Raw genomic sequence first — 11843 nt, forward strand, 5'->3', positions numbered from 1 at the left:
ATAGTGGTAATGTCACTGGACTAGTAATTCAGAAATCCAGATTAATGTTCTGTAGACATGAGGTAAAATCCCACCATGGCATCTTTACCTAGTTTCGTCTCCATGCAAATTAGACTCAGCAATGTGGTTGACGCTTAACTCTCAGGACAAATAGGAGTGGCCTGCTGATTATGCCCCCAAGCTGTGAATAGGTTAAAAGAAAACTTGCGGATTTGTGCCTCAATAGCTGGGATAAATGATTGAGGCAAGTGTTGGAAAATTAAGGCTCTGCCATTGCTATGCTCTGTGCAGTGTTAGTTGATCTCATCTGGGAATGTTATTGAGGTGTTATGGTTTGAATTGTGTCTTTTGTGCATGCTAAGGAAATTGGCCGTTAATTTAACAATGCTGATAGAGACCCTGGCTGGAAATGTATGAATTGATGCCTTTTGTAGACATCTGTTCATCTGGATATTCTGCCATATCCAGTTTGAAGACTTGCACATGGTTGGAAACTTAAGATGAATCTTTGACTTCCTCAAACATTAATTCCAATAAAAGATCAACATAATTTTGGAGGAAGAATTTGGCAAGAAAGTGAAACACAAACTGTATACTCACAAAATACAATTGTGAGTTTCCATACTGATATCAATTATTTATTAAATAAAATAATTTTAACTTGGTATCATTCAAACTGAATGTTATCAATGGGGAAAATTGATATAATACATATGAAGACACGGTCCAAGTATAGATGGGGTTGTTTTAAAATTTGTACTAATGTACGTAGTAGTAGTGGGCATTGGATAACGATTTATTTTTTCTTCTTCTGTCCTTTCTCACAGCGTCAGAGACCTGGGTTCAATTCCCGCCTTGGGTAACTGTCTGTGTGGAGTTTGCACATTCTCCCTGTGTCTGCGTGGGTTTCCTCTGGGTGCTCCTGTTTCCTCCCACAGTCCAAAGATGTGCAGGTTAGGTCAATTGGCCATGCTAAATTGCCTGTAGTGTTAGGTGCATTAGTCAGGGGTGAATGTAGGGGAATGGGTCCAAGTGGGTTGCTCTTCGGAGGCTCGGTGTGGATTTGTTGGGCCAAAGGACCTGTTTCCACACTATAGAGAAACTAATCTAATCTAAATCCCACCAATTTTGAGGACAACTTTTAACACCCATATCCAAGTCAAGTCAGGCATTTTACTTGAAATAGGGACCTTCCAAATTCCTACACCTCTAACAAAAACACACATCATATTTTTAAAGTCTTGAAGGAGTTCGTTCTTAAAAAAAAGTGTAAAATTAAGTGTCTTGTTAAAATTCAAGTTCTATTACCACTTCCTAAAATGTAGTTTTGATTTTACACCATTGAATATTTTGTAATAAATCCAATATCTGCTGTTGTTATTGCTTTAAATTCCTACAAAACAATTTCATTGTTTCAAATTATGTAGAGTTTAAAATAAAGTGTGTATAACTGGAACTTGTCTTTTCTTTTTGAAGACACACCTGGTCAATCAGTAGTATTTCTGACCTTTTCTGTTATGTTAAAACATGTCTCATTTTTCTCTTGCAGACATTTTTGACATTGTCCTTACAAGACATGGCTAGTAGGGTACAATTATCAGGTGCTCAAGAAGCAGAGAAATATGTGCTTCACATGGTAAGGCCTTTTAGATGACAAAAGAAGAAAGCAAGCAGTTACCAAAGAGTTTATGTTAACAAAAAATCAAATCCATCAGTCCCTAAAAAAGGAAAGGCAGGTAGATGAAGACATAAAGGTCAATGACATTTGGGATTTATGTAAGTTGGAGCAGAAAATACTGGTCAGACCACAGTTAAACAGTACTCCATGCAGTTTTGAGTTTTCTGTTATGGAAAAAAAGACCTGCATAGTGTACAATGTACATTCATCAATGTTCTGCTAATAATAGAAATTTATAGTTATGAGAGGAGGCTTGAAATATTAGGACTGTTTTCATTAAAGCAGAATGTGATACGAAAAAGATTCAAAAGAGGACTTTAGAATTGTCCAAGGTTTTAATGGCAAAGTACGATTTCACGTGGTGGGGGAAGTCATTTACAAGGCACCAAGAATTTAAAACAAAAATTGCTGGAAAAGCTCAGCAGGTCTAGCAGCATCTGTGAAGAGAAATCAAAGATAACATTTCAGGTCTGGTGACCTTTCCTTAGAACTGATGGTAGTTATGAAAATGTTGGTTTATTTACAGAAGATAGGGTGGGGGGGATGGGTATTGTTAGCCACTAACAGTCTCCATTAACAACTCTTCACCCTCCTAGCCAGATTGTGATCAACCCTTTGTCCAATTGCTCCTCTCTTCCTTTAGTTAGTGTCTCTCTCTCTCTCTCTCTCTCTCTCTCTCTCTCTCTCTCTCTCTCTCTCTCTCACTCTCTCTCTCTCACTCTCTCTCTCACCTCCCCCCACAACCCTATCTTCTGTACATAAAGCAACGTTGATTTGAATGTCTCTAAATTGACAAGGATATGACAAATAGTGTTCATAAGGACCTGGACTTTGAATGTGTCCACCTATATTTGGTGGATAGATTCAATGTTTCTCATATTTTTCAGCAGGAAATCCCTAAAAATTCTGACACCAGCCGCAAGCTGCTGGGCCAGCTTTAAATCAATTATCTACCCCAGTCCACCTCCATGTGTCCAAAATTGGATAAACAGAACCATAACATTTAGCTTCACAAAATGGAGATGGTTATTCAGACTATCATATTATGTTATACATGAGCTTTTCATCAAGGAGGACGGAATTGAGACTTTCACATCCAAGTGTCTTAGCTAACACTGAGTTTGGAATCACAGTAAGTTGTGTATGTGGGAAGAAGTTGTTTCAAATGGGGATTCAGAATGTTGGCAAATGGAGTTCAATGTGAGGAAGTGGAAAGTCGGGATATGAATAAGACAAATTGGAATATTTTCTTTGTGGTGAGAAGCTAGGAATTACACAGAGCAAAGGACTTGGAGCATCCATATATGCAGATTGCAGGAGTTAATGAGCAGGTTGAAAAATAATCAAAAAAGTTAATTGAATGTTGACCTTTAATTCAAAGGCTGTGAAATTCAAAGATGAAAAATTATGCTTCATTTGTAGAGCAATGGTCTGGAATAGTATATTCAATTTTGGACATGGAGCCACAGAAAAGAAGTGTTTACCTTGATGAGTATACAAAACAGATTCACCAGAATGGTACCTGTGTTTAAAGATTTTAAATATGAAACACTCATTTAATCTTACAAGGTTGAGGGGTGATCTAATCAAGGTGTATTGAAAAATATAGATAGGATAAAGTTGACTTAAACTATGGGTGGAATTTTTCCATTTCTTTAAATCTGGAAATGAGCGTGATAGGTGGCCACTGGTGTGCCATCCCTACCACTGATGAAATCTTTGCAGTTGCTCAATAATTAGCTCATTAAGGGTTGATGAATGATCATTGATGTGAATTACAGGCCTCCATACTAGCATCCTGGATCACAAGCAAGATGTACTTGTTGGGGGATCCAGCATATGTTTTATACTCTACTAGTGGGGAAAAAGCTATCAGAGAAACAATGACAAAAGTTCGCTTTCAGATATCACTCTCTTGATCCCTGTCCATACCTCAGACTGTCTCTGATTAATGCAATTGGAGGTTTCACCATCCAAACAAAAAAAAAACAAAGCAAGCAGATTGCTCTCGTTTCTTGATCGAGAAACTAGCTGCCATTCCTGCCAGCAGGGAGGCATTTGATCAGGAAAGCAGTTAATTGAGGCTATTGATTGATTAACCAGGAAAGATCCTTATTTAGTGGTAGTTGAGTTGGACCATATCATAGAATCACAGAATCCCTACAGTGTGGAAAACATGCCATTTGGCCCAACAAGTCCACACTGAACCTCTGAAGAATAACCCACCGAGACCATTCCCCTACCCCATTGCTTTCCATTTCCCCTGACTAATGCACCTAACCTACACATTCCTGAAGAACTTACTGAGCTAGTGAAAAGGAGGTGAGTTTCTCTCCAGATGCCAATATGTCGCATTATTTCCCCACCTGGAAAGGGGAACATCGTGCCCAATGTTCCCAGAAAATCCAGTCCAAGAGGTTATAATCTTAAAAGTAGGGCTAGGCCATATAGTGAAATTAGGAAGCACCTTTTCATAAGATGAGAAAACAAAATCTGCTGTCTCTCTTTTTCAAAATACTAATGTTGGGTCAATTGAAATTTTCAAAACTCTGATTGCGACTCTTGTTAAGGAGTTCGAAGGAACTGGAGCAAAGGTGGATAAATGGAATTGAGGTATTCACCAACTATTATCTAATTGAATGGAGATTTGGCATTTACAGGCCTTCTCCCTGTTCTTTCTGCTGCTACGTATAACATCTGGCATTTAAATCATTGTTCTAGTTCTGCTGTTTTTAATGTGATGTTGTTTTGGGCAGAGTGGGCTCATGTTTAACTGTTTTCTTGCCCTACTGTCTAGTTGGTGAATGCCAGTGGGATATTTTACCCAGTTGATTATGCAACATTTTACAAATCCATTTTCTTCAGCAGAGGTCATTAGCTAGCAATCAGTAGGGAACTCACACTGACCTATTGCTCCATAATGTAGTCAAGAGCCAATTGTAGTGCCTAATTGCTGCTATGACCAGAATATGTTGTGATTATGTTCCCTCTTGAGGAAATTTATTTTAGTATTTTTATCTTTGTGAATTAATTTAGTAAAATTCTTTTGTTTCATTTGCTGATGAGAATAATTTGTCTTTGATTTCATGACATTAACTTTCTTTCAGATAGATGATGGGGAAATTTATGCTAGTATTAATCAGAAGGATGGAATGGTCAGTTTCCATGACAACCCAGAGAAATATAATAACCCAGCTATGCTTCTCAACATTGACCATGAGGTAACAAGTAATTTGTCATTCATAACTGAATGCAGACTTCTACAATTGAAACAGTAATGAAATTCACAATCGAATATGTCACTTGCCATAGTCACAATTACTGAGAGTAGCAATACTATAGTGTTCAACTGCCTGAAAGTATATAGAGGATATATGATTAGCATCTCTGGGTTCTGATTTATAAATTACATGGAACTGCTGACAGTTATTGCACTATTGTTATTTTCTAGTTAATCATATAATGGATATAGATTGTATCCTCTGACTCTTTGTCATGTTGTTTGCCTTTCACTTTATCTTCTGTCAAATATGTGCTTTTCTTTTGGCTGAATGGTAAGTGATGTGGCACAAACAGTTGTGAGTTATGAGGAAGAGTTAATATTTCAATACAATATAACTCTTCTTCACAGCTCTCCATGTCTGTCCCCCATTGGGTGGGTCCAAAGGCTTTCTGCTTTCTTGAAAAGAGCCCTCAACATGTCCCATCCATCGTTACTTTCCTTTTGTCTCACAAAAGTTTTTTACTCGGTTTGAGCAACTATGTTCTAACGAGGAGTCATATTGGACTCAAAATGTTAACTCTGTTTCTCTCTCTATAGCTGCTTCCAGATGTGCTGAGTTCCTCCAGGATATTCTGTTTTCATTTCAGATTTCCAGCATTTGCTGAATTTTCCTTTCTTCCACATGCTAACCATCCTGAGTCCTGGAGTTTCTTTGATGGATTTATTAGTGACTAACTTGTAATTATTACTCCTAGTTTGATATTCATCTGCAAGTAACGTACTAAATGCGAGTTTTATCTTGAGAAAATCTTTTGAAATTTGTCCTGTGTTCTTCAGATACTTCTGAAAAGCTTAGAATAAAAATTGCTGAAAGAGGAAGAAAAGAATATTCCTTGGCATAACTAATTAGTATTGATGTGTAATCCAATTTAGTTTGATGTCATCATTCTGGGCAGAAGATATCAACTTAAACCCAGGTTCTTATGAAAGTTTGAGGTCTTCAAAGAAAGACGTAATGAAGACCTGAAAATGCATTAAAAACATGCATTCTGTTCAACATAAACTGTAATGATCTCATTCTGAAAAATGTAATTTTTCGAGTTTGTTTCTAACTATTAAATGTGCTCTTATTTTACGTGTAGAGTTTCAGTCAGTAAGGTTAGCTAAGATTTTCAGAATTTGAGAATTATAGGAACCCAATGGCGAAAATACTGTGACTTTGTGCATTCAATTAGAAACATGAACATGGACATTTATAATTCAAAATGCTGAATCTCAGATGTGTTACCTAATACCAGAGCAAGTCAACTGAAACAAAAAGGAATTGTGTGCTTACGCATGATATTTAATATTTTCAGAATATATTAGTTAATCAGAAAACAGGTCCTGAAAAAGCAAATAATGTGTAATCGCCAAACATGTTTGTTTTATTTTAACCTTTAGATGCAGAAATGTATAGAGTTAGATGAAAAACTGAAAACGATGGATCAGGAAATCACTGTTAATCCTCAGTTTGTACAGAAGGTAAGAAATGGATGGTAGGACTAATTTCATTTACTGTCACGTGGACCATGTGAACATTTATTGCCCGACTCTAGTTGCCCTCAGAGAGTGCAGGTGGACTACCATCTTGAACTGCTGCAGTTGTGATTATGGTCAGCACACTTAAGTGAAGTTATGAAGGTCTTCAAAGGATGCAGGACATGTCACTTTTTTTTAACTGAGATATTTAGATTTTCTTGTGTGTTTATTGTTCTCACGAACTTATTTATTGAATGATGCAGTACAATCTAATAATATATTCTGTAGTCGTGTTGACATATTGGGTATTTGGATTCCCACGGAAGCAGATTTGAAAGAATTCAACAATGTTTTGAACAATTAGCCTCTATTAAACATAAAACCACAACATACAGGGTAAGCATTAACTTTGTAGATGCTGCAGTATTAAAATAGCCACAAGGCAACAAATATGTTTTAACCAACAAAAGTTCTTTTTTTCAAAACAGCTGACATCAGCACACACTCACAAATGCACACGCATGTACACGCACATAACCGTCCATCGAATGGTACAGGCCAAGGCTAATGTTCCTCCAACACCTACACAAAATGAAAGCTACACCCTACAGCCCGTCATACATTAGGATTATTGTAAGACCCATCTGATTCATTAATATTCTGTAGGGAAAGAAATCTACTGCTTTTACCCTGCCAAGCTTATATGTGACTCTCTTCACGCAGTGGTAGGATCGATTCTTAATTGTCATCTGAAATGGCCTAGCAAACCACTCAATTCAAGGGTAATTAGGATGGGTAAAAAATGCTAGCTTTGTTAGAAGTGCCTACATCCCGTGAAAGCCTAGAAAACAAAATCTCAGTTAAAATTAACAACTGATGCACACAGTTCTTCACAATAACATTCAGGCAGTATTACGTGATGAAAGGATATAGTGAATTTATACAGTCTTAAATGAGGGATCACACATTTATTTGTAAGGAATTCATTACCTCAGTGATTGCAATTTTTCCTGACTCCCAGTTAGCTGAGTGTTTCTTTGTTGATAGGCTTAAAATTGTTCTCTTCTCTTTGCAGCTTCTCTTGCTCCATTCTCCAAACTTTTTTGCAGCTGTCCCTCATGCAGCGTCTTTCTTTTGCTATATGTCTCACTTGAAGCTTCCTTCCTCCAATGTCTATCATGTAGCTTCCTTCCTACTACACTCTTGCATCCCTTTTGGGGTCTCCTCCTTCCAATCCTGTATCTTTCAGCAGGCAGCACGTTCTGATGCAAATCCCTCAGGCAATCTCTTCCTTACTGTACAAATCTTTGATAGCCTCTTTCTCCATACTGGCTTTCTCCTGCGCTCCCTCTTTGCCCCTTCTTGCAGCCGCCTCCTCTTCTGTCTCCTATCATGCCCTTCATTGTGAATCACCCAATGCCACCACTTATTTGCCTCACTGCTCCTGCAATGAACTGGTCAGTGAGAAACAGTTATAACTCCTCACTGATTCTGTCCTTTCTATTTATGTGGTGACATTTCTCAGATTGGTCACCCCCAGTTTTAGTTTTTCCAGGTGTTTGGGGATTGGTGGGCTAATTCATCCGCATACTTTGAGAGTTGATGTCGAGGAAATTAACCTTAATGGTTCCAAACATAAAATTTAGATGTAAGGTTAGATTGGTGAAGGAGGTTGAAGGGTGATTTGCTCGATGTGTGCAAGCTCATGACAGATTGATATATCATAGCCATTGAAAAACGGCCCTCATTAGCTTCCTGTTGCAAAGATTAAGGAATATAGATTGGAGGCTTTTGGCAAGGGGGGAATGTAAGGAATAATGTTTTATGCAGCAAATGAGAACCTGCAACATTCTGTTCCCGTGGGGATGATGGAAGTGGGAGATGATCAGTGGTTTCAGTCTGGGAATCGGATGGGCACTTGAGAAAAATAAGCATGTGTATCTAAAGGGATAGTGGGGGATAGACTTTGCTCTATAAAGCACCAGCATTGATGGCATGCAGGCCAAGTGGCCTCCCACTCTGTCGTGATAACTCTGATACTGCTAACAGCAGGGTGCTTTGAGAATTTGCAGACGTTTCTAGTCCTGCGGCACTGGAGGGCCAGTTATTTATCCAGGTGAAACTAGATCAAAATGCATCAGAAATTTCTAAAATAGCGATGGGTTTGACAAGCTATTGATTCAATAAGTGATAGAAAATATTATTTTACTGCACTTAATACTTTACATTTGTCATAATGTAACTTGGAAGCAACTGCTTTTTGCTAAAACATTTCATGCTATAATAAGCTAACTAATATCACAATATAGTGTTAAGTTAGGAACCATTCTTCAGTAGCTCTATGAATAGAAGGTATAGAAAATCTTATGACATGTTATTTTCATGACTTGTTTTTCTAGAGCATGGGCACCCAGGAAGATGATGTAGGAAGCAAGGCATCGAGTTATTCATAAAAAATATCCTAAACAGTCTGTGAGAGCTGCGGCAACAAAAAGATATAAATTTAAAAGGTGCATTTGATTCATCAGCAAGATTTTTAAAAAAAGGAAACTGAGGGATGAATGGATTTAGGCGTGTGAGCATCAGGAAGAAAATTAACTGTTGGTTTTGATCAGAAGCTTCTCTCTGTTGTTATTGCTTTCAGAACTGTTTTGGCAAAAAAAATCTCCTGGGTAGGAACAAATCTGTCGCTGTTTTATATATCACTGTTTCATGGTTAACAGTATAGCTGTGTTAAATAAAACCGAACTTTGTTTCTTCATTTTGTTTCTTTGCTTTTTCTTGATTTCCTGAGTCCCAATGGAAAGTACCGGAGAAGGATTCTAGAAGATTTAACTCCAAGCAAATACTGGGATTAACATACTAAACTGATTTAATTAGGCTTATATGAAAATAGAGCAATACAAATAACATTATTTTCAACTTGTGTTCTTGTTTTGCTAATGGGATGCAGTTCTTATCAGCATAATGGCTTGGGAATATTTCAAGATTAATCCTGGCAACTCAAATGGACTCAAACTATTTATAAAAATTTAGGTGGAGGAGCACTAAATGATTCAATAATTGGTCAGTTCCAAATATATTGCTGTATATTGCTCAGTTACATTTTTCATCCACGTAACTGTGTTATAAGGTTACAATGACTAACATTATTGAATTTTGGCATAATTCAGTTAAATACTCCAACTGAAATATTCAATTATAATTCTGTATTATATAAAAATTCCAGAAGTGACTAGCACACATGTAAAATGCATCCAGTTTATTTTGTTTGCTTTAGGCTTATTGCAAGATGTCATGTAGATTACCTACTCCTTTTAAGTTGAGTACTGTACAGCTTATATTTAAGGAAATGTGAAAATGCTCAAGATAAGCAACAATGTGTGCCTTGATTCATTTACAGCTTTTTGTTTTGCACAATATTGAAATATTAAGACTGAACTTCCCTACATGAAATTGTTGATGTGTTGGTAAGATAAAGAAATTAGCGTGATTCTGTGCTTTTCACTGGTTAACCTTGATGTTTTCCATGAGAAAATCACAATTTCATTAGTAGTTGTTGGGAAGTCTTGGATAATTAACTTTCGTGTTCAAGTAATTCATTCCTCAAATTACGGGGGTTGAAGCAAACTGATATTAAAATTAAAAGCTAATGGTAGCCATTACCTGTTTGTGTGGTTGCACAGTCAGATTGAAGTTATTCAAGAGCCTGCTAAGTCTTGCAACAAGAGAAATTGTAGGTTTCTGCAGAAAACACGCTGCAAAATCTGACTGATCCACATCTGTGCAGTGTGAAGTCTTGAGGCATAATAAAGGTCTCATAACTTTCACAAGTTCTTGTCTAAGCCACCAGGTGGAGTGTTCTGTGAAAGTGTCTTCTCTTGAGGCAGTTTAACCAAGAGAACTTTATGCAAAAGTTGGCTGAACTACTCTCCTGCAGTTTATATGCTAAACACAGCAACGTTGGCAAAAATAACATGTTGTCATGAGCAGAAGTATTGAATGATTTTCTTTGACTATATCATCTGAATTGATAGTTTGTTTTCCTCCACAGATTTTGAGGTCGGACTTTTAGAAAGTTTGTATTTGAACTCTCCAGAGTTCAAGTTATATCTCAGGTTACAATTCACTTGTAGAATCCTTTTATTCACACAAAATATTCCAGGTTTTTAAAAACTTATTTATGGATATGAATTTGAACTTCACGCCGATTCAGTAATAGTTTTAGGCAGAAGACTTTACCTATCTATCTTTCTACAATAACTCTGAATCCCATTGTGTGCAAAAAAAAGCCTAGTTCTTCCCTCAAACCTAGCTCTTTCATACATATGTCTCTTGGTAAAAAGTGTTCCCTTGAATGCCACTTCCTTAAGATCTGGGTTCAGATGTGAGGCTATCTCTAAATCCCACAACCTCATAATAATTTAATTAGATGTCTGAAATGGGAAACCAAAATTGCATGGAGTACTTCAGCTGTTGGCTCACTAGAACCAAGATAGTTTGAAAATGTCCACACTGGACTTTGGCGAAAGAAAGAGCACAGATTTAAAGTGATTTACAAATTTAGCAAATGTGTTGTGAGAAAAATGTCACATGATTTAGTGGTTTGGGTCTGGAATTCTCTGCCTGGAAGTGTGGTGGAGGCAGAGTCAATTGAGCTGTTGAAGACTGCATTGTTTCTATTCAAATAATTATCCAATATGCAAAGAGTATAGGGAAAGACAGGAAAAGTGGTATTAAGTGATAATGTTTGTTTGAGAGCCAGTGCAGACACAATGGTCATATTTTCATTCTAAGCCATATCAGTTCTATGATTCTGTGTGACCTGTTCATCACATCATTTGCTAATATTCCAGTACTTTGGTTCCTTTTTCAGAGCAGCTTGGAAACATTGTGCTGAAGGTTTTAGTCATCTGCCCATTACAGTGCAAAAGTATTTCTATTTTTCTGAAGCCTCATACATTCTCCATTAGCATATATTCTACAGCAATCTCCCTTTTGCCAAACTTCACTGCTGCATATTTCTCTGCAATAAAAGTGTATTGTGCACTGATTATTTTCAGTGAATTATTTTTCTCTGCCCCTAATTTTATGTTGTTTGCAACTTTAGGTGCCTTTCTTATCTCATCTGTAAATTATTAAAAATGATCACTAGTAATTGCTTCAGTGCCAAACCATTGTGACACCACAACTGACTGGCAATTAAATACCTACCCAAGCATGTCCATTGTCTACCACTTAACCATTTTCCACCTATTTTAATAATTCTGTTCTATCCATGGGCTTGGACAATATCCTGCAAATTACTAACTGCATTAATTGTCTAATCTGCCCTTGTCCAACCTACCCATTGCACACCACAAAAGTAATCCTGAGATTACCACCCTTGAGGTATTGCTATTCACTTTTGATGCAAGTCTT

At 37.1% G+C, this 11843-nt stretch overlaps 1 protein-coding gene across 3 annotated transcripts in view; it reads left to right on the forward strand.

The window, feature by feature from the left end:
• Window positions 1–9183, forward strand: part of cops3 (COP9 signalosome subunit 3) — a 34625-nt gene extending 25442 nt beyond the window's left edge. Inside the window, exons 9-12 of one of the 3 annotated variants that reach the window (XM_043711920.2) lie at window positions 1550–1636; window positions 4786–4899; window positions 6345–6425; window positions 8822–9183. In XM_043711920.2, coding sequence (XP_043567855.1) covers window positions 1550–1636; window positions 4786–4899; window positions 6345–6425; window positions 8822–8875 — 336 coding nt within the window. In that variant the 3' untranslated portion in view covers window positions 8876–9183. The remainder of the gene's footprint in view (window positions 1–1549; window positions 1637–4785; window positions 4900–6344; window positions 6426–8821) is intronic. The other 2 variants (XM_043711922.2, XM_043711921.2) reach the window with 2 other exon arrangements.
• Window positions 9184–11843: the final 2660 nt, after the last annotated feature.

This window comes from Chiloscyllium plagiosum, unplaced genomic scaffold (assembly GCF_037043375.1).
Source record: "Chiloscyllium plagiosum isolate Xiang-an unplaced genomic scaffold, Cpla_swu_hap1 HiC_scaffold_20, whole genome shotgun sequence".
Lineage (NCBI taxonomy): Eukaryota > Metazoa > Chordata > Chondrichthyes > Orectolobiformes > Hemiscylliidae > Chiloscyllium > Chiloscyllium plagiosum.